The 27,371-nt window shown below is 35.4% G+C and overlaps 1 protein-coding gene across 10 annotated transcripts in view; it reads right to left on the reverse strand.

Annotated features, from left to right (window-relative positions):
• The window catches only part of SCAF8 (SR-related CTD associated factor 8), a 189,686-nt gene that overhangs the window by 116,381 nt on the left and 45,934 nt on the right, over nucleotides 1–27,371 (reverse strand). For 9 of the 10 annotated variants that reach the window (XR_004284748.1, XR_004284749.1, XR_004284750.1 and 6 more), the window contains 10 exons: nucleotides 26,415–26,576; nucleotides 20,972–21,125; nucleotides 19,976–20,106; nucleotides 16,663–16,839; nucleotides 15,724–15,803; nucleotides 13,865–13,982; nucleotides 7,330–7,461; nucleotides 6,946–7,058; nucleotides 5,270–5,463; nucleotides 1,803–1,903 (listed from right to left, as the gene is read on the reverse strand). Coding sequence is in view for 7 of the 10 variants with exons in the window: in XM_032338646.1 (XP_032194537.1) it covers nucleotides 1,803–1,903; nucleotides 5,270–5,463; nucleotides 6,946–7,058; nucleotides 7,330–7,461; nucleotides 13,865–13,982; nucleotides 15,724–15,803; nucleotides 16,663–16,839; nucleotides 19,976–20,106; nucleotides 20,972–21,125; nucleotides 26,415–26,576 (1,362 nt within the window). In the remaining 3 variants the exon portion in view is untranslated. The remainder of the gene's footprint in view (nucleotides 1–1,802; nucleotides 1,904–5,269; nucleotides 5,464–6,945; nucleotides 7,059–7,329; nucleotides 7,462–13,864; nucleotides 13,983–15,723; nucleotides 15,804–16,662; nucleotides 16,840–19,975; nucleotides 20,107–20,971; nucleotides 21,126–26,414; nucleotides 26,577–27,371) is intronic. The other variant, XM_032338649.1, reaches the window with a different exon arrangement.

Here is a 27,371-nt window from a genome sequence, read left to right on the forward strand (position 1 = left end):
CCAAGTGCTTCCGGACAAAGCTTTTAACACAAATAGGAAAACAGCCTTAGTGTTTTCACTTTCACTCAGAGTTCATGTCAAGCTAGTTTCCAAAACTTGAATATCAAACTTCTCAAAAAAGAAGTCTAACCCCCTACACATTTCTTTCTCTTCTGCAATACAGACCCAACTCTTTATAAATGCACTGAAAAATTGTCTTCCAGCTTACTAATGACCCCCTAAGTGCTAAATCAAATGGACTTTTTACTCAGTCCTCAAAACGCCCCCCAAACCAAGTGAAAGGTTTATAAATTTTCCATCAAATTTTCAAATTCTGGATTTTATCATTAGCCATTCAATACATTTCAGTTTACAAAATAACTCAGTACCTACTATTTGTAAGTACTATGCTCTTAAAAGGTAATACAGAAGAGGCAAACTAATACCCAAAAGACTACAGAACAAAGGCCAAAATGTCACACTTAATAGGACAATCCAAATGCTGCTTGGATTCAGGATCCATCCTGAGCAGTGATTCTTGACTTTGCATTAGAATCACCTTGTAAACTGTGGCACTTTCATAAGAATTTAAAGACAATGATCTTGGGCATCCCTATTCTTTCAACTGTCAACACATTTCTTACGTCTCAGGGGAAAATAAGAAAAAAAATTCAGAGGTTACATGATCAATCAAGGACTCTGGAAGATAATTTATGTTTTGACAGATGAAATTTTAAAAGACAAAAGAGTAAGAAAAGCCCACAGCATACTCCTAGTGTAGGGAGAGGAATACAAAACTCCCAAGTTAAAACACTCAACCAATCAACTATTTATTGTCTGTGCAACTCAGGCAAATCACTGAGTTTCCTCACTGGTAAAAAGCAATGGGAATTACTTAAGCAGCTTCTTGTGAGGTTCCAATGAGATCATGTATGGTTGAAAGTAGTATACGAAATGGTCAAACAATTCAGTGAAGAATGCTCTTATTAATAAGGAAAAGTCAAGTCTGGTCATGTAAGGATCTAAGATTAGAAAGGAAAGGCAGCCAATTTCCTGGTAAAAAATGTTGAAAGTCCAACAGACAGAAAAGTAACAACAGTGAATAAAATCATAGGGTTAATGAATTAGGCTTCTGAAACAGATTTGTATAAAGATTCCATGACTTAGTTTTAGCCCTAGGGGGTGGGAGAGGGAAGAGACCTTCAGGAAGAATGCTCAAAATGCTCAAAAGAGACTGGATGGAGCAAAAGTGCTGAAAAAAATCAAGCTGAGGAGTGAAAGAGTTGCGCTCAAGTTCAAAGTCAAAAGTCAAAGATTTTCTTGTCACTGTTTTTCTCTTTCCTCTTGAGAGAGGGAGAGATGGCGAGAGGAGCAAGGGGACTGGTAAAGACTGGGACCCCAAGTCCTATTGTGTCTCTACTACTATCTATGTACTCATGTGTAGGTGATTACAATTCTCTGGGACTCAGTTTCCTCATTTTCATTATGAAAAAAGGGGGGGTGTAATTAAAATAGGTCACAGATAGGGTTTCTGCTAACCCAAACACTAGATGCCTTTAGGAACCAAGTGCTAGCTATACTGCTGTAACACCCCTAAGAACATTTCATTAGAATTCCACTAAAAAAGAAAAATTAATTACGGAGAATAACAGGAGCAGAAATAAACATAGAAATGATTAAAGTCAAATAATCCTTATAAGGATGTGCATTATTAAAGGCAGATACTCTACTGGGCTCATTAGGAACCAAAGTGACTCTCTGACTGATAATCCTCTATATGTGTATTATTAACCTTAAACTATCGTATAAGAGGTGATACTTACATTAATGGATTCAATTTGTCCAAACTCTTCAAACAGATTGGTTAAATCTTGCTGGGTTGCCTTCTTATCCACCTGACCAACCCACAAAGTAGTACTACATACTGTCAAGACATTAAAGAGACAAATGACCTAAATCATGCAGACACAGCTATTTCTTTCAAGCAGCTGAAGAATAAGCACTAATAAATAAGATTTAAGCTGGATATTTAAAACACTTAGGTGACATTTTTATTTGTTATACTTAAAATGAACTAAAATCTCAGATGTTCATCTATACCTACTGCAAATTCAACCTCCTGTGTGTTACCTGATCTCAAGCTTGGCTGCATACTTTAATCACCTATGGATACCTGGGTGTCACCCTAAAAGATGAAGGGCTATGGGGTACAACAGGTTGGAAACTGGGAATTTAAAATTCTGTATGTAATTCTAATATGCAACAAAGTCACAAAAACACTTTTCACTACAATCCTATCTCTGCACCTTTAATTGTTTGTGATGGAATGATTAAGTGAATGTTTCTCCCTCATCAATAGTTAAATGTGAAAACAGCACCTTATTCTTAAATCATGTGCATGGAGATACATGGGGGAAAAGGCTAAATTTGAACTCCTTAACTTGTTTTCATGAAAAACTTAAAAGATATTTTAACTGCAGGAAGTACTTCCCTTTAACAAACAGACCTACACAGAAGACCTGTCGCCTACTTTAAGCTGTACAGTTCATGACTCCAGGAACATTTTCTTTTCCCAAAAACACTTGCAAAGTATTAACAACAGCTGATACATTTGCGGAGTTTAGTAAATCTAGATTTACATCAATGTCAATTTCCATCCTTTTGATGATCTTTTATCTATTATGGGGCAGGCCTCCAGCATGTTTTTTTCTAGAGCTAATTTAACCCCACACTACTGCAAGATCTCTACAGAACGAAGGTTTTTCAACCAGGTTTCTCTACTCCAGCTGGTTTTAACTCAAAGGTCTTCCAGACCTGTGTTAGTTTTAAGAATCATTCAACCAGGGCGCCTGGGTGGCTCAGTGGGTTAAAGCCTCTGCCTTTGCCTCGGGCCATGATTCCAGGGTCCTGGGATCCAGCCCCACATTGGGCTCTCTGCTCAGGAGGGAGCCTGCTTCCTCCTCTCTCTCTCTGCCTGCCTCTCTGCCTTCTTGTGATCTCTGTCTGCCAAATAAATAAATAAAATCTTTAAAAAAAAAAAATCTTTAAACCAACAGATTCTCTGGTAATGTTCTTACCCTATTTCTTCTTTGCCTCACACAGTCTCACCCTATGTACATATAATTTAATATTCAACCAAAGTCTCAAGGTGCAATATATTAGTTTTACTCTATTGCTGTAACAAAGTACCACAAACTTAGTAGCTTAGAACAAAAAAACATATTCTCTTAGAGTTGTGGAGGTCTAAAATGGATCAACAAGCTTGTATTCTTTCTGGACACTCTTAGGGGAGAATGTGTTTCCTTGGCAAACTGCCTACATTCCTTGGCTCATGACCCCAACTTCAATCGTCAAAGCCAACAGTGGAGCATTTACCTATCTTCATCTTTCTTCCATCTTCACATCATCTTTTCCCTCTGACCCTCTTGTTTCTCTCTTACAAGGAAGGACCCCTGGATTACACTGAGCTGTTCTGGATAACCCAAGTTAATCTTCCCACACCAAAATCCTGATTAATCACACCATGTGATGTAACATATTTATAAGTTCCAATAATTTGGCTATGAACATCTTTGGTCCTGAGGACCACTATTCAACCTACCACAAACCCTCAGCAAATTTTTAGACCTCTTTCACAATAGGTCCCACCACTTCATTATTCTTTCTACCACATCACAGCTGCTTTAATCTTCCTGAAATATGTTCCATGTTTCCCCTACTGTTTCAAGGTAGTCTCGCCACAATTTTTCTCACAGAGAACTTTTTTTTTTTTAACCCAGAAAGCAATAATGAATCTCCCCCATTCCATGGCTGGTGGGCAGGGTGTATGTGTGTGTGTGTGTGTGTGTGTGTGTGTGTGTGCACACACCACAACGAAGACAACGACGATGGACGGACACTGATTCCTGGTTATTACTGCTTGTTGATGTTCCATATCCACTGCACTACTCATGAAGATTCTGTGTTCAAAGGACCAATGTAGGGAAATACTACCTTCTGTGTTTAAAATGCACTGGGGCCACATGAAATTGCTTTGGAGTAAGGAGAGTTTTGAGGCAAATAATGAGGGATATACTTTCACTGTATTTTCTTATGTGCTTTCTGAATTTTCTTTTTATGGTGTTTGACTCATGAAAAAAAACACAGCAACAGAAAATAAACTCCATGGTGGATAACTATGTAAAAGGTGGCAGCTATAATATGGTAAGTGAGGAACTAAATGGAAGAGACTCCATTTAAATCCTAAAATGGGTGATTCTGTATGTCCTAATGGTATCATGAGAAGGGAGGCACAGCATAGATTTTATGGTCAGATCTTTGATGTTACTTCTTTATCAGACAGCACTAAAATGTTTGAATTTGGTCTCTCACCCTAAGGAGATAAACAAATTTTCAGACTTAGGGACATCAATATTATTAAATTAGCACTGGCTCTCACAATCAGGTAAGATTCTGGAAAGATAGCCACAGCTTGCTGAAAATGCCAGAACTTAGTAAGAGGCTGGATGTTGCTTTTAATTATAAGCCTGGGTATCCAGGATGATTCAGCAGTATAAATTATACCAATTATTTATCTATCTCCATAGCAGAAAGAGTTTATTAGGAGACTTTCAGAAATTAGACAACCTGATCAGTGTTCAGCTCTTGGCAAAGAATGACATTTCGCCCCATTTTATGCACTTTGCTCATCTGCAGTAGGTCTGTTCACCATAGAAATCCTAACACACTAGAAATTCACTAGAAATTCTTCAGAAATAATCTGGTACTACTTACATTCCTGCAGAGTAAACTCTCCTTCAAACTCTCACTATTAACAAATTTGTTCTAATTATACATTACCAATTAACATATAAAGGAGGGAAAGTTTGTATAGTGGGAATCTCTCTCTTGGTGCCAATGCAGTAATTTACAATTAGCTTTAAAATCTATATGCTTCCTTCAATAATTACTCCCCAGACCTGGTGGTCAAACTTGGCTATGACACTCTGAATAGAAACCACAGAGTCTATGTAAGAGACAGTAGGCCTAGTCCACTTTATATGTTATGAGTCAAGTTCTATATGTTCCAATTTGTGTTTTAAAAAAAAAATCAACTCTCAATGATCTTAGTGTTTCATAAGAACCTGTTCTTCCTTTTTCTTTTCTCCTCTATCACTTAACAAAAACCAAGGATAAAATCATTCATTTACTAAACTACTTTTCAATTTCTAGGTCTAAAAATAGTTGACTCTAGCAGTTAATGATTTTAACATCTACTGAAACCAAAGCTTTGTAAAACCGTGTCACTTACCACTCAAAGTTTTCGAGCGAACTGGAGGCAATCCCTTCTTCTGCCGTTCTTTCTCCCTTTCTCTCGCTCTCCTTTCACTTGAGTAGGAACGTGATGACTTCCTCTTTCTTTCTCTAGAGCGTGAGCGCGATCGCTTTCTGTGTTTACGTTTTCGAGAACCAGACCGTGACCGAGACCTTCGTTTTCTGGGTGATCTATAAAAAAAAAAATCTTATTTTACTTCTAACAACAGTATTATTCTTCTGTCAAACTTCTCACTTATAGGTAAGGGCGTGGGAGGGACACACACACACACACAAAAGGTTGTTTTATATTTAACTACCTCTTAAAAAATGTTTAAGTAGAATGAATGAAGTATCAAACATGCATTTTCTCACACCTATGTATTGCTCAAGCCCATACTGTAATAGATGTTTGTTTGCAATGATTTGTACTGATAAGGGGTAGAAGAGAATCAGATTCTATCCAGTAAGTAGAATCCAGTAAGATTCTGTCCAGTAATCCTTACTTTCTTTTCTTTAGTGTCCTCCAACTCATTTTTCAAGAAAGAGTCAAGAATAAGAATGAAAGACTAAAGAAAATTTAAAGATCCTTAGGTGATGAAGACACTATACTCTTAAAATTAGGAAACAGAAAATGTTTCCAACAGGGCATTAGGCCACTAAAGAATTCTGCTGTAAGTTTTCAACTTCTAAAATTTCAAAGTGCTTAACTTTAAATACAGGTGTTACTGAAAGTTTCTTCTTTTCCTATCAACCATACATCATTGTACTGCTTCAAAATGCTTAATAAGGAGGTTTGTTAAGACAAAGAAGCTATTAAGATTTTAGCTCTAACACTGTATTTGCTTTGCCTAGATTACTCACTGAGCTGAGATGGGTTTATAGAGAGTAGAACTCACAGGCTCTCATTTAAAAGAGGTAAATACAAATAACTTCTTGAAACAAGGAAGAAATGACTAATAAATCATTAAAGACACTGCCGTTCTTCCAACATATACTGCTCAGATTTTCAGGGATATTCACGTGCAGACAATAGGTTATATTAATATTAAAGACTAAGGACTTAAAGTTTTAAGACAATTTGTAGCAAAAACAATATATATAAACTACATGAGAATTACCAGGTTAAGGAAACCTCAACTCAAATTTGAATACACATGTACATTAATGAGATTTAGCCATGTTGAAAAGTTAACAAAGAAAACCGTAAGATATACTTTATAATAATCTGATACTATGCTTAATATTTATACAAAAAATTCTTGTAGTTTTATTTTTATGATCACTTTTGGTATTATTATAAGATGAAATAAAATGAAATACAATAGAATTTCTAACACCGTTCCTCTATATCTTGACTGAACAGTTTTCAGAGGCAACAGTAACCTTAGCTGCATATAATCATAATATTATTAACTAAAATCAGGTATAATCCCAAATCCAAGTCTTGTGATACGGTTAATTGGCTACAAATAATGTATAATATTCAAATAATGGCCACAGATATACCCAATTAAAAGAGGACAAAGAATTCTTCTGTTTTTGAAATTCTGAATTACTTCTTTCTGGACAATATGTCACTTTAAGAAAAACATTCCTTTAATCTTGATATAAAGAAACAGAGCCCACTTTTGAAAGTTCACACACAGCTACTCTTAAATATTATTGTAGAACCTTGAACGAGATCGTGAATGTGTTCTTGATCTTGAGCGAACAGCCACTTTCTTTGCCTCTTGTTCAAAGATCTCCTCTTCCACTCCATCTTGCCCTTCATCAATATCCATATCCTTGAAAGTCAAAAGAATAGCAAATAAAATGGCTTACTGGGATGCAATATATACTTAAAATTCTGCCTTACAAAATATTCACCATAGCAGCATTAATGCCTAGTATTAAGTAACATGGTCAGTATAGACCTTAAGTGTGAGGAAAAATTTAGGACATTATCATTATTTTGCATAAAGTATTTTACATAAAATAAAAACATTTACCATATTTTATAATATTTTCCTCTAAATAATTTAGAATTTATGACCTAGAAAAACATGAACTTTTTACCTGTTGCTGAATATCTATAGAATCATCCAAATTCGCCTCAGGTTCAAGGAAATGCTGCTGACTGCTCCCTTGTGATGGTGAGGCGGAATGCTCTGATCCAAATGTTCCCTCCTGACTATCCTGAGGGGTTGCCTATTGAGAATGTATACAAACACACAAACATTAAGAAACCATGCATATTATTACAACAGAATTTAAACATGCAAACATCACAATTTTTAAAAAAGTTTTAAAAAGGAGCCCAACACAGATAGAAATCCCACATTAAATCAACTATAATCAATCTAAAATCACACTTTTGTACAAATCCAAGTTTACTTAAGAGCATGGGACACCTCTATAGAAGAGGGAGAAGACTCTATTAGAATGGTTAAGATCAAGTAGCTCTTCAAATAAATTTTTAATTGTGGAAAATATAATCATTATACTTCTAAGAATAAAGGTATTACATCATAAAAGATATGTAATAGCACAAAGTTAAGTGAATCTAGAATTTCAACAGCAATTAGCATTTTTATAAAATGCTATTAATATTTTAATGTGAAAGTACTTTACATTAAAGAACTAAGTCATACATTAATGTGTAGAGGCAAAACAAAGCTCAAATATCATTATCAAATTAACTGATCTAGTAAAACAGTTCTCAATTTGGGCTTTCTCAACCTGTATTAGGAAGTACTCTGAAATATGTAATATATTTCAGAAACTAGTAAGAGTTAGGCAATGAAGACTAATTAAAGGAATACTTAAAATTTGAATCCCCCCCCTTTTTTTGCTGGGACTAGATGTATAGCAATTCAATACAGTCATACTACTTATACTTAATAGTCTGAATCCAATTTAGCAACTGCATATACTATGGTGTTAACTAAAAATAAGAAAACTAATTATGAAAACGTCTTCCCACATAAACTTTTCTAAAACATCTTTGCAGGTGTTCAAGATTAATAAAAATAGTTACAGGTAGTACACAAGCTGGGAGATACTAAAATAATTAACAGAGAAGAGTAACTCAAAAATACTAGTCCCTCGTTACAAACTCTGTGATTGTGAACAAGTTACTTGAATTGTGAAATTCAGTTTCTTTATCTGTAAAGCACAGTGACTACAGACAATATTATAAACTTCAAAGCTGTTAAGAGACTAGAGCTAACTGTTCCCACCACAAAAAAATGACAATTTTAGGACATGAGAGAAGTGTTAGCTTACTGCAATATATAAATGTATCAAATCACAATGTTGTACACATTAGTTATGTATCTCAGTAAGATTTTAAAATTCTTATTCTAATGACATCTATCTGAAAGAAAAAGCATAAAAATTAAAAGCCAAAAAGAGCATTTAAAGAACTGTTCCAAGTTTCTCACTTTATAAAGGAACAGGTTCTCTAAGAACAAGTAACATGACCAAGGTTTAGAAATAAATGAAAAGCTAAAGTAGAAGAGACTTCTGTGAAACAACTATTACATGCCACAGTACTGGCCAAAACATCAGTAAGCAACCACTCTTACCAAATAAAGCAAACACATTTTAAGCAAAATCCTGGCTTACATCTTTAAAAGTATAGTAACAACAGAATTCTTAACACAGAAAGGGAATTTTCAGCTCCATCTGGAATCTAACTGGTCCTCAAGTTAGTATGCATATATTCTTCACATCATATTTTTCTTGCTTCTCCATTTATCTTAAGTTTCATATTTCCCCCCACCCTTGTTTTTTACCCTTATTTTCCTATTTAATGATTAATTCTTGTTATAACCAACCAAGATCCACTGCAATTAATTTTAGTATTTGAGTTTTACCCATTTGGAAAGACTGTAATTTCATAACCTTTATCCTTCGACTTTTTTTTTTTTTTTTAAAGCTTTATTCTTTCTTAGAGATCTTCTGAAGAACAAAGAGAAAATTTACTTCAAAATTCAACTAAGAGATGCCAGGGTGGCACAGTCAGTTAAGTAACTAACCAACTCTTGATTTCTGCTTACGTCATGATCTCAGGGTTTTGAGGTAAGCCCCCACTTTGGGCTCCGCACAAGTGCAAAGCCTGCTTAGGACTTTCTCCCCCTCTCCCTCTGCTCCCTCTGTGCAGTCACGTGCATGGGCTCTCTCTGAAAATAATGACTATTAAAATAAAAATAAAAATTCAAGTAAAAATTATCCTATTACCATGCAATTAGCATTAGGTCCATTGGACCCTTTGCTGTATCTAAGACATGTTGTGAGATTTTAGAGTTCTTATCATCTTAAATATTGAAACATTCTGCTATTTCATCATCCCAAGAGTTATTCTGTTATTATCCATCGATTATTCCCAATTATTTCAAGAAAGACTAAAATAATACAAAAAAGAAAAAGGAATGTAATTGCCAAGAAGGGTGATTCAATAGTGAAATAAAATCATTATCACCCAGTTGTACTGCATTACCAAAAATACTGTATATTTCAAGAAAGTAAAAATAAGGCCGGAGACACTATCTTTGTAGTCTGCTTTGTGCTTTCCTGGAAACATAGTTGAATAGATTTTTCCATTTCTGTACATAATGGTAAGGAGAAGAAAACTGACAAGAGGAATATATTTCATAATTAGTAAACAAAATAGTAGAACATGATGCGAAAAAGAACAGCATTCTAGATTCTAATGATTAGGTATTAGTTTAATACCTAAGTGAACTATGAGTTTTCAGATGATCATAACCTAAATGTATTTCTCAAACTCCGAAACTTATGGCAGAAAAATGTGTCTCTAGGGACAAAAACCGGGTCTTTCCATCCACTTAGTCAGTTAATAGGAAGGACTTTATCTTGCAGTATTTTGCAACAAGAATCCGGATTGTTCTATTTTGCTAAAAGAATGTGTGACATTTGAATTTAATGGACACAAAAATGTTGACTACATTTCAATTATGTAAATTAAAACTACTCATCAAGTATTTCCCCCTATCTCTTTTAGTCTCACTTCTGTAAACTATCTGTGAGATGACTTCACATCTATTTTAAAAGGATCCATTGGACCCAGGTGGCAAATGATAGCTTTACTGATAACACTGGTATACATCCTTAGTATATATCCTGGGATACACTTCTAGTTTCTTCAATGATGTCCTCATTGTAAAGCATCAATACTGAAAAAATAGAAGACAGAACACTGAATACTGAATAAAATACTGAAAAAATAGAAGGGTAACAGCAGCTAGCAGAGACTTCTTTCAAAGTTGGATTAACACTCACAAAGTGTCACGTTTTGATCAGTTATAGACCCATGTTCCTCCATTTTTTTCTGTGTAAGTGACAAGAAACACTGTTGAAAGCCTTACTGAAATTCACGCATGCTAGGCTATAATCTTACAATTGCAGTACCATGAAATGGGATTTATGTGAGCTGAGATATCAAATCACTTAAAGCAACTCCAGGCTCCTAATATTATCACCCATCTTAGGTTTTATCATGTTCAATTCTACTCTTTCCATTATAAACTCCTATATAAAAAAAATACTGAATCAAAGTAAGTTACATATGATAGCTCTTCATTATTAAGTGGCTGTATCTTCCACAATCTTTCTATTCCTAACATTCTTTCAAAAGCCCTTTTTATCAGTCCTATCATTTTCATTATCAGTATTTTGAGCTATAGCTTTCTTGACATCTTTTGAATATCCTGATAAAACAATTATCAATATCATGAACTAGAACTTACTTCAGACAAGGGCAATCATTCTCTTTCCAACAGGACTATTACTCCCTTCATAATTTAGCCACTCCTTTAAGTGCTCCGTTTTCAGTGGTTTTCTATTGTTAGGGATATTAGGTAAAAACTCACATGCAGGTGTGGTCAGGGCTGCAATGAGTTAGGGTGCCGCTGGCAATCCCACTCCTTTCTTTAAGACACCCTAAGAACTTTTAGGTGGCCATAAGGAGCTCACTGGTAAACAAATATGCTTCATTTTTCTGCATTATTTCACCTTATCTTCATCATATGAAAGCAACTGGTTTGGTGGAGCCAATTACACAATTTATTAAATTTAATGGTTATGCTGCTGATATACTACTTTCCAATTGGAAATCTGTCACAGGTTTTGAACACCATCTACCTGATTAATTAGAAAAGTTGCTTTTCTTTCACCACTCCCTTTCTTCAACACTCACTTTTAAATAACAAAAGCTTTTAACAACATCTAATTCTTTCAAAAGGATCTTATTTTCTTAAAATTTTGAGATTATGTATTAACTAAGCCCAGAGCTCTGTTTTTCTTTGGTTGGTGAGATTCTTAAGACCGAATAACCCTGAAAAATGGAATGGGAGGAAATGAGAGATGCAAACAAACCATGAGCGATTCCTAATCATGAGAATATTGTGGGAATATATGGGATTATATGGGAATGAGGGTTGCTGGAGGGGAGGTGGGTGAGGAGATGGGGTAACTGAGTGACAGGCATTAAGGAGGGCACATGATGAAATGAGCAATGACTGTTACGCGTAAATGACAAATTCCTGAGCTCTACATATGAAACTAATGCTGTATTATGTGTTGACTAACTGAATTTAAAGAACAAAAAAGAACAAAAAGAAAAATGTTCTCTCAAGTTCCTAGGAATTTTCACTTCAATAATTTGGTGTTAATTTTAAGAATACTACTTTGATTTTACCGCTTCTACTACAACTCCTGAAGGGAAACTGGAACTAAGAAAATTAAAATTGCCACATTTACAGATGGGATGAATCTGCCATTTGGTAACCTCTTCCATCACAATTGCCCCCTGCCTCTCTAACAGCTCTGAGGTTTTTTAATTACATGACTGACAACTTGTTTCTTTTCATTGATTTACAATTTATGTTTTTCTTTAAAAACGTCCAAATGTTCTACATTGTGCTCTACCTTTAAAGTTCCTGAATTCTCAGGCAGATATATCTACCTGACATGAAATACTGTAGTAGTAGATGTATCTACTCCAACCATTTCTATCAAAATTATTCCTTCAAAACAAGATACAGAATTCCATTCTCATAATACAAGTATATGTTCCAACCTTAGCAAATACCATTAATATCATTTTATGCTTACTATCTGGTTTAAAAGGGTAAGTTCAGACCCCAGCAGAGTCCAAGGTTTGTTATCCCTTTAAACTAAAATAACTTTTCTCTCTCCTTTACTTCCACTGTTCTTCACCTGTACCTCTATTACAGAAACTAGAATTCTGCCCTGTGTTCATACAGATGTACATGCTCCATTAGAGAAGAGATTATTTGAGGCCAGATGCTTTTTTGTTCACCTGTGTTCATCTGTGTATATATCATTTGCCTAACAACACACTGCTCATACTTTAAAAAATGTGTGGAGTATGACTTAGTTAAGTTTTGGATATAAGGAAGAAGTGAGACTGGGCGGAATTTGAAAACACTCATATTCTAAACAGTTTATATATGCAAGTATTTCTCAAATGGAGGAAAAACAGGCTTTGTAATGGATTAACCCTGCCTTTGAAGTCTGACAGATTTTGTCAATTCTAAAGTATGATTCTTCTTCACACATTATCATCCCTGTAATTTATTAAGGTTCTTTTAACTCTGTAAGATGTACTTTTGAAGTGATTAAAAATTCTTAGCTGTACATAAAATAACAGTGTGTCTTGGAGTGCCTAGGTGACTCAGTGGGTTAAGCCTCTGCCTTCGGCTCAGGTCATGATCTCAGGGTCCTGGGATCAAGCCCCGCATCGGGCTCTCCGCTCAGGAGAAAGCCTGCTTCCCCGCCTACTTGTGATCTCTCTCTCTCTCTCTCTCTCTGTCAAATAAATAAATAAATTTAAAAAAAAAAAACTATACATAAAAAAAGACAAACAGTGTGTCTTAAGACTAATTATACATCTGATTAGCTATACAGTTTTGCGATGGATGTTTAATTTCATTACAGCACAATGGAAGTCAAAATGCTATCTCATAGCATTAAATGTAATGCATGCCTCCTAAACTGCCTGCACACAGCAGCAGCCTAATTAAAGGAGTAATCTAGGGACGCCTGAGTGGCTCAGTTGGTTAAGCCGCTGCCTTCGGCTCAGGTCATGATCCCAGGGTCCTGGGATCGAGTGCCACATCGGGCTCCTTGCTCAGTGGGGAGCCTGCTTCTCTCTCTGCTGCCTTTCTGCCTGCTTGTGTTCTCCCACTCTCTCTCTCTCTCTAACAAATAAAATAAAATCTTTAAAAAAAAATAAATAAAGGAGTAATCTATTTTGCCATCATCACTCTCAAGAAAAGCAAAATCATCATGACCTTGCTTGACAGGGAACTGAGCGGAGAAAAGCACATGGAGTTTTAAGTTGTAATACCAAAACACCACCTCTGTTTTCTGTTCTCCACTGCTAGTGTACCAAGCACATGTATATATCCAGAACACATTCTGGTAACAGAAAAGACTATAAATGTTCTGAAAAGGCTGACCTTCCTAGTACTAGAACTGAAGGAAAATCACCATGCTTGAGAAACACCACTTTATAGAATGTAGATAGCAATAACTCTAAAGACCACAAGATGGAGTTATAAACCTTTTGAGGCTGTTGCTGTTCTAGGAGCTGCTGTCTGAGATGTTCAAGGTTTTGCTGCTGTAGTTGTTCAGCTATCTGATGAAAAATGGAATTGTTCACAGATTCTGAAACATGAGAACTAGAAGGAAAAACAAGTAGAAATACATTTTAAAAAACAGTAAAGATAATACAAAATAACTGATTTTAACCTCCCCCATGCCAATTAAATGAAACAGACTCTACTACAATGTTTACTTTTGAAATATTAACAGAAAATAGAATACCTCAGAACATTAATATGTTAAAAGAAAAAGATACTCTCCAATAATCTCTCAACAGGTGGATAACATGTTAAAGATATTCTGATGGAAGATCTGTTATAATGGTCTCACACTATTAAATACATATAAATTAGTATTTTTTACATTAGAGTACTTTAAGAAAATTTCAATGAAACATATAAAAACAGTTAAAAGTATCTAAACATTGTCACTTTAACTCCTTCTCTAACTATAAGATAGTGGGAGAAATGGTCTATCAATCAGTACATGTGAAATCAACAATTGTAATTGACCATAAACTTTACAAAACTAATCTGCTTTCTTTAGAAAAGCATTCACATTATTAGGTATGTTAACAGAAACAGTACTTAGATAAGAGGAAATAATAATTTAACTATACTCTGGGAAATTCACACCTGGAATACACCTGGAATTCTGGGTGCCACAAGGTAAGACATGAACAAAAAAGAGGGCATCCCAAAAGGGGCAATCAGGATGGTGAGAAGTCTTGAAACAGTTGAAAAAAAGTGTACTTCATCTGGAGCAAATAAACCTAAGGGGAAGAATGATACCTAACTTCAAATATTGTAAAGGCTAGGTCTCAAAAGATAATGGAGCAAATTTGTTTCCTTGCTTCAGAATGCAAAATGGATCAGTGTGTATAAAGTAAATCAAACAGGATTCAATAACAAAGATTATTTAACTTGTCATCATAGAAGGCATTAAAACATTATAAAAATATCCTATCAGAACCATTAAAGGAGATTCTTACGTTGCTCTGGACACTAATCTACACAATCTCAAATATTTCTCCTCCAACTTTGTAATTCATAATCTAAAGTGTTAGATTTTAATTTTTCAAGTAAAATCTCTTTATCAAAAGGACATATGTATTTTCTGTATTATATAAATATATTTTAAGACATATTATCCCAATATATAAAATGAATGGGCTCTGCTTGAAACAAGATTCCCAGAGGCATTCCCTCCACTGATCATCCTCCATCCTCCCTCCTGCCACACCCCCCCTCTCCAACATCCTCTCCCCCACTGGTCCTTTCTCAAACCTGCAAGAACCTAAGGCTGCACAGAATTGCTTGAGAAAAGAAGAAAATCGCTGATCTAAATAAAAAGGTACAATCCATCATCTTTGAAAAAAACAAAATCCCTATAGTCCCAATCCTTACTTCTGATTAGTAAGATTCACTCCCAGAATTCGGAAGAATTCCTAGAAGTGGACACCGACACTGGAAGCAAGCCTCTTTCCTATTATTTCAAATATTCTTACAATTGAATAAAATGCCTAATACAGATATAGAAAATATCACAACTATATCAACATCTATCAATTCTCCTATAAAAAAATTTGATATACCCCAATTATTTGCAAAGATCTGAGAAAGGAGCCAAAATAAATAGGGAGGCAACAAGACAGCAACTCTACCATCTTTCTGTAATGTTAGAACTCAACAGCCTGAAATTTTATCCCAACTTATTCAAAGTATACTTGGTAGTTCAGACAGCAATGTCCCATCCAATGTTTATAATAATAATGGAAAAAATTATGGAAGTAAAGAAAAAAAAAAAAACAATTCTTACAGTTGAGAGGCTGAAATCTCCTTTTTGGGTTCTTCACTATGCTCAGAATCTTCCCCAAAATCAAACCTATCCATCAACTTCTAAGTCGGCGGGGGGGAGGATGGGGGGGAGGGAGAAAAAGACAAATTAAAAGGGGCTTCACACAAAAATAAGTAACAAATGCTATTCTGAATGTCAATGTCATCCCATTACTTTACTTCTATCACATTAATACATAAATGTTTTATATAATTTTATGCTACATTATAATAAAGAATTTGAGTCAATCTTTAAAGTACTTTGATGTACACTGCCTTATATAACAAATCACAATACAGGATAAATACTAATGCTCTACAGAAGAGAAGATGGGATTAAAATAATTAAATAGCTTGCCAATAGTAACAAAGCTTGATTTAAAAAAACATCTAGGTCTGTAATCAGTGGATCTATTCCTAGTACATTTCTCTTCTTAGGATGGTCAACTGTCTTCCCAAGGATCAATTTAAAGGTTTTTATGTGGTTTAGCTTAACTGAGTCACCCAGGTGACCCCATATGGTTTAGCTATTAAATTTTCAATTAAGCTAACAGATAAAAATGTCTAAGTAGTATAATAAATCGCTATTTATTTTCCTAAAAATATATAGTAGCAGAAACAAAAATAATATGTGTAACACTTCCAAGATATTTTAATGTTCTCATAATTAATAAGAACATTGAGGCAATCCTACTACAAATTATACATGAAAGATTTTCAACTTTAAAACCACTATCCTTTATAGTTAGGCCTAATTTATAAAGCACAGTGGTTTTAAAGTTGAAAAAATATATATATTATACAGTAGAGTGCATACTGTGATTGTTCTATAATAAAATACAATGTACAGAATTAGAATCCAAATGATTGCATATAGACTTTAATACTTCTTAGAGAACAAATCTGGTAACTTAATTTCTACCTTGTTGAAAGCCACTCCCTGTTCCAAGGGGTTCAGGGTGTTGGCTGCGGCAGCTGCAGCCGTGAGCTGTGCTGTGAGAGCCTGCAACTGCACAACAAGACCAGCGTCCAGGGCCTGCAGAATCGAAGGCTGAGGCTTCTGCTGCTGTAGCTGTAAAGTCTGTATTAACTGCTGAAGCTGAAGGAGAAGAAAGGAAAATTATTACAAACAGATACTGGGTTTTATCTGTAAGAATGCCAATCTTAAAAAAAAAAAAAAAAAAAATGCCAATCTTTTAGTCAAAAAGATTCACTGTTACACAGTCTTTGGAGATCAAGAGAAAACATACTAATTCAAAGTAAGGTAGTTTTTTAAAAAATATTTTGTTGTGTGTGCCACCTTTAACAGTCCTTAAGAAGTCTGTCTTGCTTCTGGAAAGCCAGAGAACTTTAAGCCAAATAAAGTGGTCATACAATGACAGACAAAGAATTCATTACATACAGACTGATTTTTTTCACTAAGCTTTTCTTTTAAAGATTTTATTTATTTATTTAGAGTGCGGGCACAAGCCGGGAGTGGGCCAATAGGAGAGAGAATCCCAAGCAGAACACATGCTGAGCGTGGAACCCAAAGCAGCGCTCCTGAAGGGGGTTCCACACAGGGCTTCAACCCATGACCCTGAGATCACAAGCTGAGCCAAAACCAAGGGCTGGAAGCTCAACTGACTGAGGCACCCAGGTGCCCCATCACTAAGCTTTCATTGCTTCTTCAATTAACTCCTTAATCTCTGTAATAAAACAAAACAAAACAACAATAACAACAACAAAAAACAAGCACTGACAGCAATTGCTTTTGCTAGCTTTCAGATTTACCATCAGATAACACATTTCCTGAAAGCAGGAAAGGCAAATAAGAAATTTGGCTCTTGGAGCATTCTGAAACTAAGGAAATTAAAAGTGAGTAGTGCCAGTAAGAGTTGAAATCAAATCCCTGTTCCTTCTATTCATCCATCCTCTTAAAAACCAGAAACAACAGTAAGATCCTGAAGATATTCACAGTTAAGTAAACCCTATATACATCTGAGAAGTAACTAATACTTTCCTAATCAAGATCTCAATCTGACTTGAATCTGAAAATGATCAATTTACAATAGTAATAAAACATGTGTACTGTTTAGGTGAAGATTAACTTACAGTGGGAGAAGGTACAAAAGCCATCCCAGATGAAAGTAATTTCATGCCCATCTACAAGAGCTACATTAAGAAACAAACTAGAGTCATTTGGCTACCAAATAAACTGTAACTACAAACTACTAATATGATAGCAAAGAAAATAATACCAAAATATATGATAGCTTAGTTACTGCACTGAAGAAGCTCCAGAACAGACAGGATGGTGAGAGGGAGGAGGAAAAGTAGGAAAAAAGGGAGGGAGAGGAAGAAGGGGCAGAGGGGGAAAGAGAGAAGAGGGTTAATGCCATATTTTCTCCTTTACACATTTTAACTACTCCTTTTGACATGAGCATTTTTCCAGACAGCACTGTTACTGTTTCAGTCAGGTTCAAACCAGTGTGGCATCCCACTTTCCTTCTACTCTTGACTTAATAGTAGTCTATCAATTACTAGGTCTTCTTAACTCTCTTTGCACTACTTCTTCTGGAAAAATCACTTCTCCTGCCAAAAGTATTTATTTTAATAAGTATCATTTAAAATGAGAACATTTGCTTTGTGAATTATTTTCAAAATATCATTAATCACAAGATTAATAATTTGATAATTTTATCTAATATCCAATTCAGTTTCCCAACTGACCCCCAAAATGGAGAAACTGGATCTAATCTGACAATAACTAAATTAGGTTTTACATGTTTAAAACTCTAGAATGGTCCCTTTTTTCTGAAGCATGTCATTTTAAGAGGGTCTGCTACCCTACTATTTCTCACATACCTGTTACTTCCCTTTTATCATTCTTACCAAAACGAAAATACTTCCTATCCCTAGGCTTCTTGCCTCTCCCACCCACTAAAGTACGGTTCAGATGGATGACTTCAATATGAAAAAGTTCCCCACTGCTTAGCATATGAACTCCTTGTTTTTCAGCCCATCATTTCCATCTTTTGAAACCAGATCCACACTTAGGTCTACCATGTCAACTCTGTCTTCATTAACTTACATGCACAGGCCATCTAACCTTCCAAACATCTCAACTCTGAAAGAGCTTTGCATATCCAACACTTATACCTCCACACACTCTATTCACTCATTCTACAAAAATGTACCAAATGTTTGTTACAATTTAAACTCTGGAGACACAGAAGTAAACAAAACAAATGAAAAAAATTCTCATCCTTGTAGAGCATCTATTCTGGTGGGAAGAGATAGAGAATAAATAAAAAAGTTGTATAATGTAACAGAAAGAAAGTAGGTGATAGAAAAAAGGAGCATAGGGGAATGAAAGAATGTGCAGTTTTAAGTCACTTTTTGAAGGCTTTATTAAGGTGAAACTTAATCAAAAACTGGAAGTGGCTGAAACCTCATGAATATTTGGGAAAAGAGTTCAGGGGGGAAGAGGGGTCTTATTGCACAGATCACAATTAATTTGGTTTTTAAAGGACAGGTAAAGAAAGGAGATGCGAAGAATGGGCTATCCTCAAACCCTACCATGAGAGTTTCATTTTGTCTCACTTCAAATGGCACTTCCTCAAAAATACCTTCTCTTGGCAACCCTCTCTAATTCTGACCCCTTTTCCCAAACCCAGTCACTTTAAAAACAAATCCTGTTTTAAGTCATGTTTCACCATCTAAACAAAGTTTTATACTTTCTTATATTTTTCTCCCCTAACATAGAAAGACATCTTTCCTAGGAGAGAGGATATCCCTGTCTTGTTACTGGAGTAACACCTAATAATGTTTACACAAATTATGTACTAAGTCAGTATTTTGGTATGATATGAAGTTTTTATAAAACAGTGCATAAGGGGCACCTGGGTGGCTCAGTGGGTTAAGCCTCTGCCTTCAGCTCAGGTCATTATCCCAGGGTCCTGGGGTCAAGCCCTGTGTCGGGCTCCCTGCTCTGCAGGGAGCCTGCTTCCCCCGCTCTCTCTGCCTGCCTACTTGTGATGTCTCTCTCTGTGAAATAAATAAAATCTTTTTTTAAAAAAAGTGCATAAAACAATGCCTTACTAAATGAAAAATCAAGTTACAAAGTAGTATCCATAGTATGATCTCATTTTTACAGAAATAACATATCCTTAAGGTGGTACAGTATAAAAAAATACATTAAGAAAATAATGAGTTCTAAATCACTGTTGATTTAACAAAAAAAAACTGCTCACCTGTTGGCCTTGAGGACTTTGTAAGATCTGAGCTACTGCTGCAAGTGTATCTGTGTTTGTTATCTGAGACACCCACGGATCCGGCAGACCTTGGACCACATTGGCTGGAGTAACAGGTGTCACAGGAGTTCCTTTTAATAAGACATCATACCCACCCAAATAAATACGTAAGTAAATAAAAGTAAGACTTGGAAAGGTAGAGAGATTTGCTTTGACACTTTCATAAAATATATATAAATTCAGATGTTTTTATTTTATTGTCTGATTACAGAATTAGATAGATTGGGGAAAAAAAACAAAACACCAAAAGGATCTGTCCATACTTGTCCTCATTAACTAAACTACTACTTTAAAGTAGCCTACAATACTTAGAAATCTTTAAAAATCTTACTACAGAAGAAAATTCAAGGACATGAGGAAATGTTAAAAATATAATCAAAATATTAGAAAACAATATGTATAATATAAAACTATTTTTCTTTAAAAATGGACATGCATGTGTACAAACACAAACACAACAAAAACTAAATATATACCAAATGTTAATTCCTGAACCATGGTAACAAATTCTAAAATGTCATTTAAATACACTTTAAAAAACAAGATTTTGAGATTATTACTAAAGCATTCTTGGCTCCATTAGATAATTTTTTTCAGGGTTCCTTATAAATATTAAGTTCCCCTACTATACTACAATTTGATTTACATGCAAGTTTATGGACAGCCTAAACCAGGAAAAAACATAAGTGACATACCATTTTCCTAAAGGTCACTATATTTAGGCTTCTAGGATTTCAAATATTCAGCTTTTTGATTTTTATTAAAGAATTATACACAAATATAAATTCTGTTTATTTTTCCTTCAAATTATATTTCCTTTCCATTACTTAATGCTAGATAAATTCTCCTACACTGTCCAATTGTTACTTTATAAATGAATAATCACCTGCGGGGGGGAGAATATTTAGAAAACAAATTCCTATCAAGGTAACATACCTGGGGTGTTGCTCATAGCAGCAGTAGTACTGGCCAAAACAGGTGTGACAACCGGGGGAGGAATCCCTGCTGCCATGTCCAAAAGAGGCTGAATAATCTCACTCTTAAACACATTATTCTTCTGCCATAAGTTTAATACTCTCACTATTTTACTCTAGAAGAAAAAAGAAAAATGACACTTTGATTTTTTGCTTGCAAAACAGCACAGTCATTTCACAGAGACTATTCAAACAGTGGATGGGAAGGATAGATTAAAATACTTCTACTGTAGTACTTCCTGCCCCTGAAATCATGTTTCTGTAATTCTGATTTGCTAATCTTAATACACTTGAAAGAAAAGTGTTCATTTTGATAAATACACAAGATAAATGAAAGCTACATTTCGTAGAAGAAAGGAACAGCAACTAGGTTTCAGCTTCTATGTGAGGTCTAATGAGATCGACGGAGAGGTTTGCCTGCAGAGTGTGTAAGTTGCTGAGGTGATCAGGATTTACCTCAGCACCAAAGCTATACTGTCAGGTGATTTTTAACTTCATGTTTTAAACAAATGACAAACTTAAGACAAAGTCCTTATCTAATATGACTTTCTGTAAAAAGATTTTATTTATTTATGAGAGTGAGAAAGCACAAGTAGGCAGAGTAGTAGGTAAAGGTAGAGGGAGAAAAGAGGCTCTCCACTGAGCAGGGAACCTGATGCAGGGCTCGATCTCAGGACCTGGGGATCAAAACTGAACTGAATGAAGGCAGCTGCTTCAGTTCAGCCAACTGAGCCACCCAGGCGGCCCCTAACATGACGTTTTAAAACTTTATTATTGCAATCAATCCTATGAGAAAAGTAAACAAAATTTCCAAATCAGTATCCCAAAATATGTAAATTTCTAAAACCTTTGAGCATATATAAAGAACCCTTTTTAATTCTCTCTCAGGGTCCAAAGTCTGTTTACATGGTACAGAATATTTATTCATTCAGATCTAGAAGACTTACTAGTGTGGTTACCCGCACTACTAAAACTCTACCACAATAAAAGAATTTTAAAATGCAGAAACTCATTTTAGACCCAAAGGCACCTCCAGATTTAAAGTGAGGAGGTGGAAAACAATTTACCATGCTAATGGACATCAAAAGAAAGCTGAGGCTGGATTTTAAGCGAAAGCCTATAATAAGAGATGAGGAAGGACACTGTATCTAGTTTAAAGGTCTGTCCAAAAAAAAGCTCTAACAATTTAAATATCTATGCCCCTAACACAACAGCAGCCAATTATATAAACCAGTTAATAACAAAAATCAAAGAAACACATTAACAATAATACAATAATAGTAGGGGATTTTAACACCCCCCTCACTGAAATGGACAGATCATTTAAGAAAAGATCAACAAGGAAACAAAGGCTTTAAATGACACATTAGACCAGATGGACATCAGAAATATATTCAGAATATTCCATCCCAAACCAACATAATACACATTCTTCTCTAGTGTACATGAAACATTCTCCAGAACAGATCACATCCTGGGTCACAAATCAGGTCTCAAATGGTACCAAAAGACTGGGATCATTCCCTGCATATTTTCAGACCAAAATGCTTTAAAACCAGAACTCAATCACAAGAGGAAAGTTGGAAAGAACTCAAATACATAGAGGCTAAAAAACATCCTAGTAAAGAATGAATGGGTCAACCAGGAAATTAAAGAAGAATTTAAAATATTCATGGAAACAAACGAAAATGAGAACACAACTGTTCAAAATCTTTGGGATACAGCAAAGACGGTCCTGAGAGGAAAGTATATAGCAATACAAGCCTTTCTCAACAAACAAGAAAGGTCTCAAATACATAACCTAACCCTACACCTAAAGGAGCTGGAGAAAGAACAGCAAATAAAACCTAAACCCAGCAGAAGAAAATAGTTAAGTATCAGAGCAGAAATCAATGAAATAGAAACAAAATGAATAGTAGAACAGATCAACGAAACTAGGAGCTGGTTCTCTGAAAGAATTAATAAGACTGATAAACCCCTGGCCAGACTTATCAAAAAGAAAAGAGAAAGGACCTAAATTAATAGAATCATGAATGAAAGAGGAGAGATCACAACCAAAACCAAAGAAATACAAACAATTTTAAGAACATATTACAAGCAACTATACACCAGCAAATTTGACAATCTGAAAGGAATGGATGCATTCCTAGAGACATACAAACTACCAAAACTGAACCAGGAAGAAATAAAAAACATGAACAGACCCATAACCAGTAAGGAGATTGAAGAAGTCATTAAAAATATCCCAAAAAACAAGACACCAGGGCCAGATGGGCTTACAAGAAGAATTTTTAAAGAAGAATTAATACCTATTCTCCTGAAACTGTTCCAAAAAAATTAAAATGGAAGGAAAACTTCCAAACTTATTTTATGAGGCCAGCATTACCTTGACCCCAAAACCAGACAAAAGACCCCATCAAAAATTACAGAACAGTATCCCTGATGAACATGGATGCAAAAATTCTCACCAAAATGCTAGTCAAATGGATCCAACAGTACATTAAAAGGACTATTCACTACGACCAAGTGGGATTTATTCCTGTTGAAGCAACATCCACAAATCAATCAATGTGATACAATACATTAATAAAAGAACAAAAACCATATGATACTCTCAACAGATGCTGAAAAAGCATTTGACAAAGGACAGCATCCTTTCTTGACCAAACCTATTCAAAATACAGGGATAGAGGGTACACACCTCAATATCAACAAAGCCATCTATGAAAAATCCACAGCGAGTATCATTCTCAATGGGGAAAAACTGAAAGCTTTTCCCATAAGGTCAGGAAAATGTCAGGGATGTCCACTATCACCACTGCTATTCAACATAGTACTAGAAGTCCTAGCCTCAGCAATCAGACAACAAAAAGAAATAAAAGGCATCTGAATTGGCAACGAAGACGCCAAACTCTCACTCTTTGCAGGTGATATGATACTTTGTGTGGAAAACCCAGAAGACCACTCCAAAACTGCTAAAACTCTTACAGAAATTCAGTAAAGTGTCAGGATATAAAATCAATGCACAGAAACCAGTTACATGTCTGTATACCAACAGCAAGACAGAAGACAGAGAAATTAAGGAGTCAGTCCCATTTAAAATTGCACCTCAAACCATAAGATACCTAGGGATAAACTTAACCAAAGAGACAAAGGCTCTGTACTCAGAAAACTGTAAAGTACTCATGAAAGAAATTGAGGAAGACACAAAGAAATGGAAAAACGTTCCATGCTCATGGCTTGGAAGAAAAAATATTGTGAAAATGTCTATGTTACCCAGAGCAATCTATACATTTAATGCAATCCCTATCAAAATACCATCAACTTTTTTCAAAGAAATGGAACAAATAATCCTAAAATTTATATGGAACCAGAAAAGACCTCAAATAGCCAGAGGAATGTTGAAAGAGAAAGCCAAAGTTGGTGGCATCACAGTTCCAGACTTCAAGCTCTACTACAAAGTTACAATCACCAAGACAGTATGGTATTGGCAGAAAACCAGACACATAGATCAACGTATCAGAATAGAGCCCAGAAATGGACCCTCAACTCTATGGTCAACCAATCTTCGACAAAGCAGGAAATAAGTCCAATGGAAAAAAAAAAAAAGTCTCTTCAACAAATGGTGTTGGGAAAACTGGACAACCACATGCAGAAGAGTGAAACCGGACCATTTCCTTACACCACATACAAATACAGACTCAAAATGATGCAAGACAGGAATCTATCAAAAACCTTGAGAAGAACACAGGCGGCAATCTCTTTGACCTCAGCCACAGCAACTTCTTCCTAGAAACGTCACCAAAGGCAAGGGAAGCAAGGGCAAAAATGAACTATTGGGACTTCATCAAGAGCAAAAGCTTTTGCACAGCAAAGCAAACTGTAAACAAAACCAACTGACAGACAACTGATAGAATGGGAAAAGGTATTTGCAAATGACATATCAAATATAGGGCCAGTATTCAAAATCGATAAAGAACTTAACAAACTCAATACCCAAAGAACAAATAATCCAATCAAGAAACGGGCAGAAGACATGAACAGACATTTCTGCAAAGAACACATCCAGATGGCCAACAGACACATGAAAAAGTGCTCAACATTGCTCGACATCAGGGAAACACAAATCAAAACCAGAGTGAGATTCCACCTCACACCAGTCAGAAGGGCTAAAATTAACCCGTCAGGAAATGACAAGTGTTGGCAAGGATACAGAGAAAGGGAAACCCTCCTACATTGTTAGGTGGGATGCAAGCTGGTGCAGCCACTCTAGTAAACAGTATGGAAGTTCCTCAAAAACTTGAAAATAGAGCTACCCTATGACCCAGCAATTGCATTACTCGGTATTTACCCTATAGTGATCCAATGGGGCACATGCACCCGAATGTTTATAACAGCAATGTTCACAATAGCCAAACTATGGAAAGAACCTAGATGTCCATCAACAGATGAATGGATAAAGAAGATATGGTGTGTATATATGTGTATGTGTGTGTGTGTGCGTGCGCACACACACACACACAGGAATACTATGCAGCCATCAAAAACCCCAAATCTTGCCATTTGCAATAATACGGATGAACTAGAGGGTATTATGCTAAGTGAAATAAGTCAATCAGAGAAAGAGAATTATGATCTCTTGTATATGAGGAATTTGAGAGGCAGGATGGGGGTCAATGGGGAGAAGGGAAGAAAAAATGAAACAAGATGGGACCCGGGAGGGAGACAAACCATAAAATACTCTTAATCTCAAGAAACAAACTAAGGGTAGCCTAGGATGGCTGGGTGATGGCCACTGGTGAGGGTATATGGTATGGTGAGTGCTGTGAATTGTCTAAGACCGATAATTCACAGATCTGTAACCCTGTAACATTATATGTTAATTTTAAAAAAATTTACTGTGTGACTATGAATTCCTTTAAAGAATGCCTAATATACAGAAGGGGTTCAATAAATGCATGTTGTAAAAAAAAAATGAAATAAAGGTTAGAATTCAAAAAATTAAAAAATGAAATAAAATGCAGTTATTTTCTGCTAACTGCTTAGCAAATCCATTTTCCATAGACACTAAATAGGTAAATATCAGTTCAAATAATCAAAACATGAAATTAGTTGTGTGTGAGAATAAATAAGCTTTCAGTCTAATTGCAAAAGCTTATTTATAGCCAGTTTCTTTATCACCAATTGCTTCAATAAATTAAAAAAAATAACCAAATCAACTACATCTCTCCATTTTTTGTTTAAGATGCTAAGAATCTCAGAATGTGGATAGTATAATAACTAAATACGCAAATTCAGAATTACTAGGAGGAAAGAGTAACATAAAATCATAGTTAAGATAAACTTGTCTCATTAAGAGCAAAGGGTAATATACCGACTTAAAAAAAAAAAAAAAGCCAGCATACCTTGTCATCCCCAGGGCAACGATATAAATTCTGGAAAGTGCTAATGATGTTATTACTAAATCTGGGTGCAAACACATCCTTTTCTTGACCAAACTGATGTCGAGATTGTCGTACAATGGAGTCAATAACATAAAGTCCAGGTACCTTGTATTCTGGTTTACACTGATGGAAAAAAGAATAGGAAGGGAAGGAATGAGAAGGCAGCATTTATTATAAATCCTATACAAATACAAAAACAATCATTATGTAGACGTAATGAATGTTCAGACATTGACTATTCCACACCATCTGTCTCTGGAATGGCATTTTAATCTATTTTGGCTGTTCCATTCACCCAATTCAACTGCCAATCACCTACGTTCCAAAACAGTATTGCATAACTGGCTTGAGTGACAAAAGCCAAAAGGATAAATAAGGTACCATTATAACCACCCCCCCCCCCAAAAATTGTTTGATGACTTTGAAAAGCCACACACAAGGAAAACAACAAATTCAGGAAAGAGCTCTAGAAAAAGCATTGCCAACATACTCATTAGAAATCATCTGAAAACCTTTTACAAAAAGTTTTCTGTACTAATGAGGAGCACTGTAACATTCTAAATACACAGAGCCCAAAGTTTCAAAAGTTTCCTCAAATACCACATCTATAAGAAAGATAAGACACAACCATTATGATTCCAGGAATCTATCCTATTTTTTAGCTACTCCACTGATAAATGTTTCTCAATCTTCTTATCCACCACCCAAATTAAGGAAAATACCTCCTACTTTCTTGCCACAAGCTTTTCTTCTAGCCTATCTGGTTAGGGAAGCACAATGAAGAATCCTTTTAGTATCAAGGTTACTGCTCCTGGTTTGTCACCATATCCAGAAGTGTAAGAAAACCTGCTTTCCAAGTTTATGTTAATTAACATGGAATTATAGCTGCAAAAAGCAGCTTCAATTTTTGGGTGTAAT

Source organism: Mustela erminea, chromosome 4, assembly GCF_009829155.1.
Source record: "Mustela erminea isolate mMusErm1 chromosome 4, mMusErm1.Pri, whole genome shotgun sequence".
Lineage (NCBI taxonomy): Eukaryota > Metazoa > Chordata > Mammalia > Carnivora > Mustelidae > Mustela > Mustela erminea.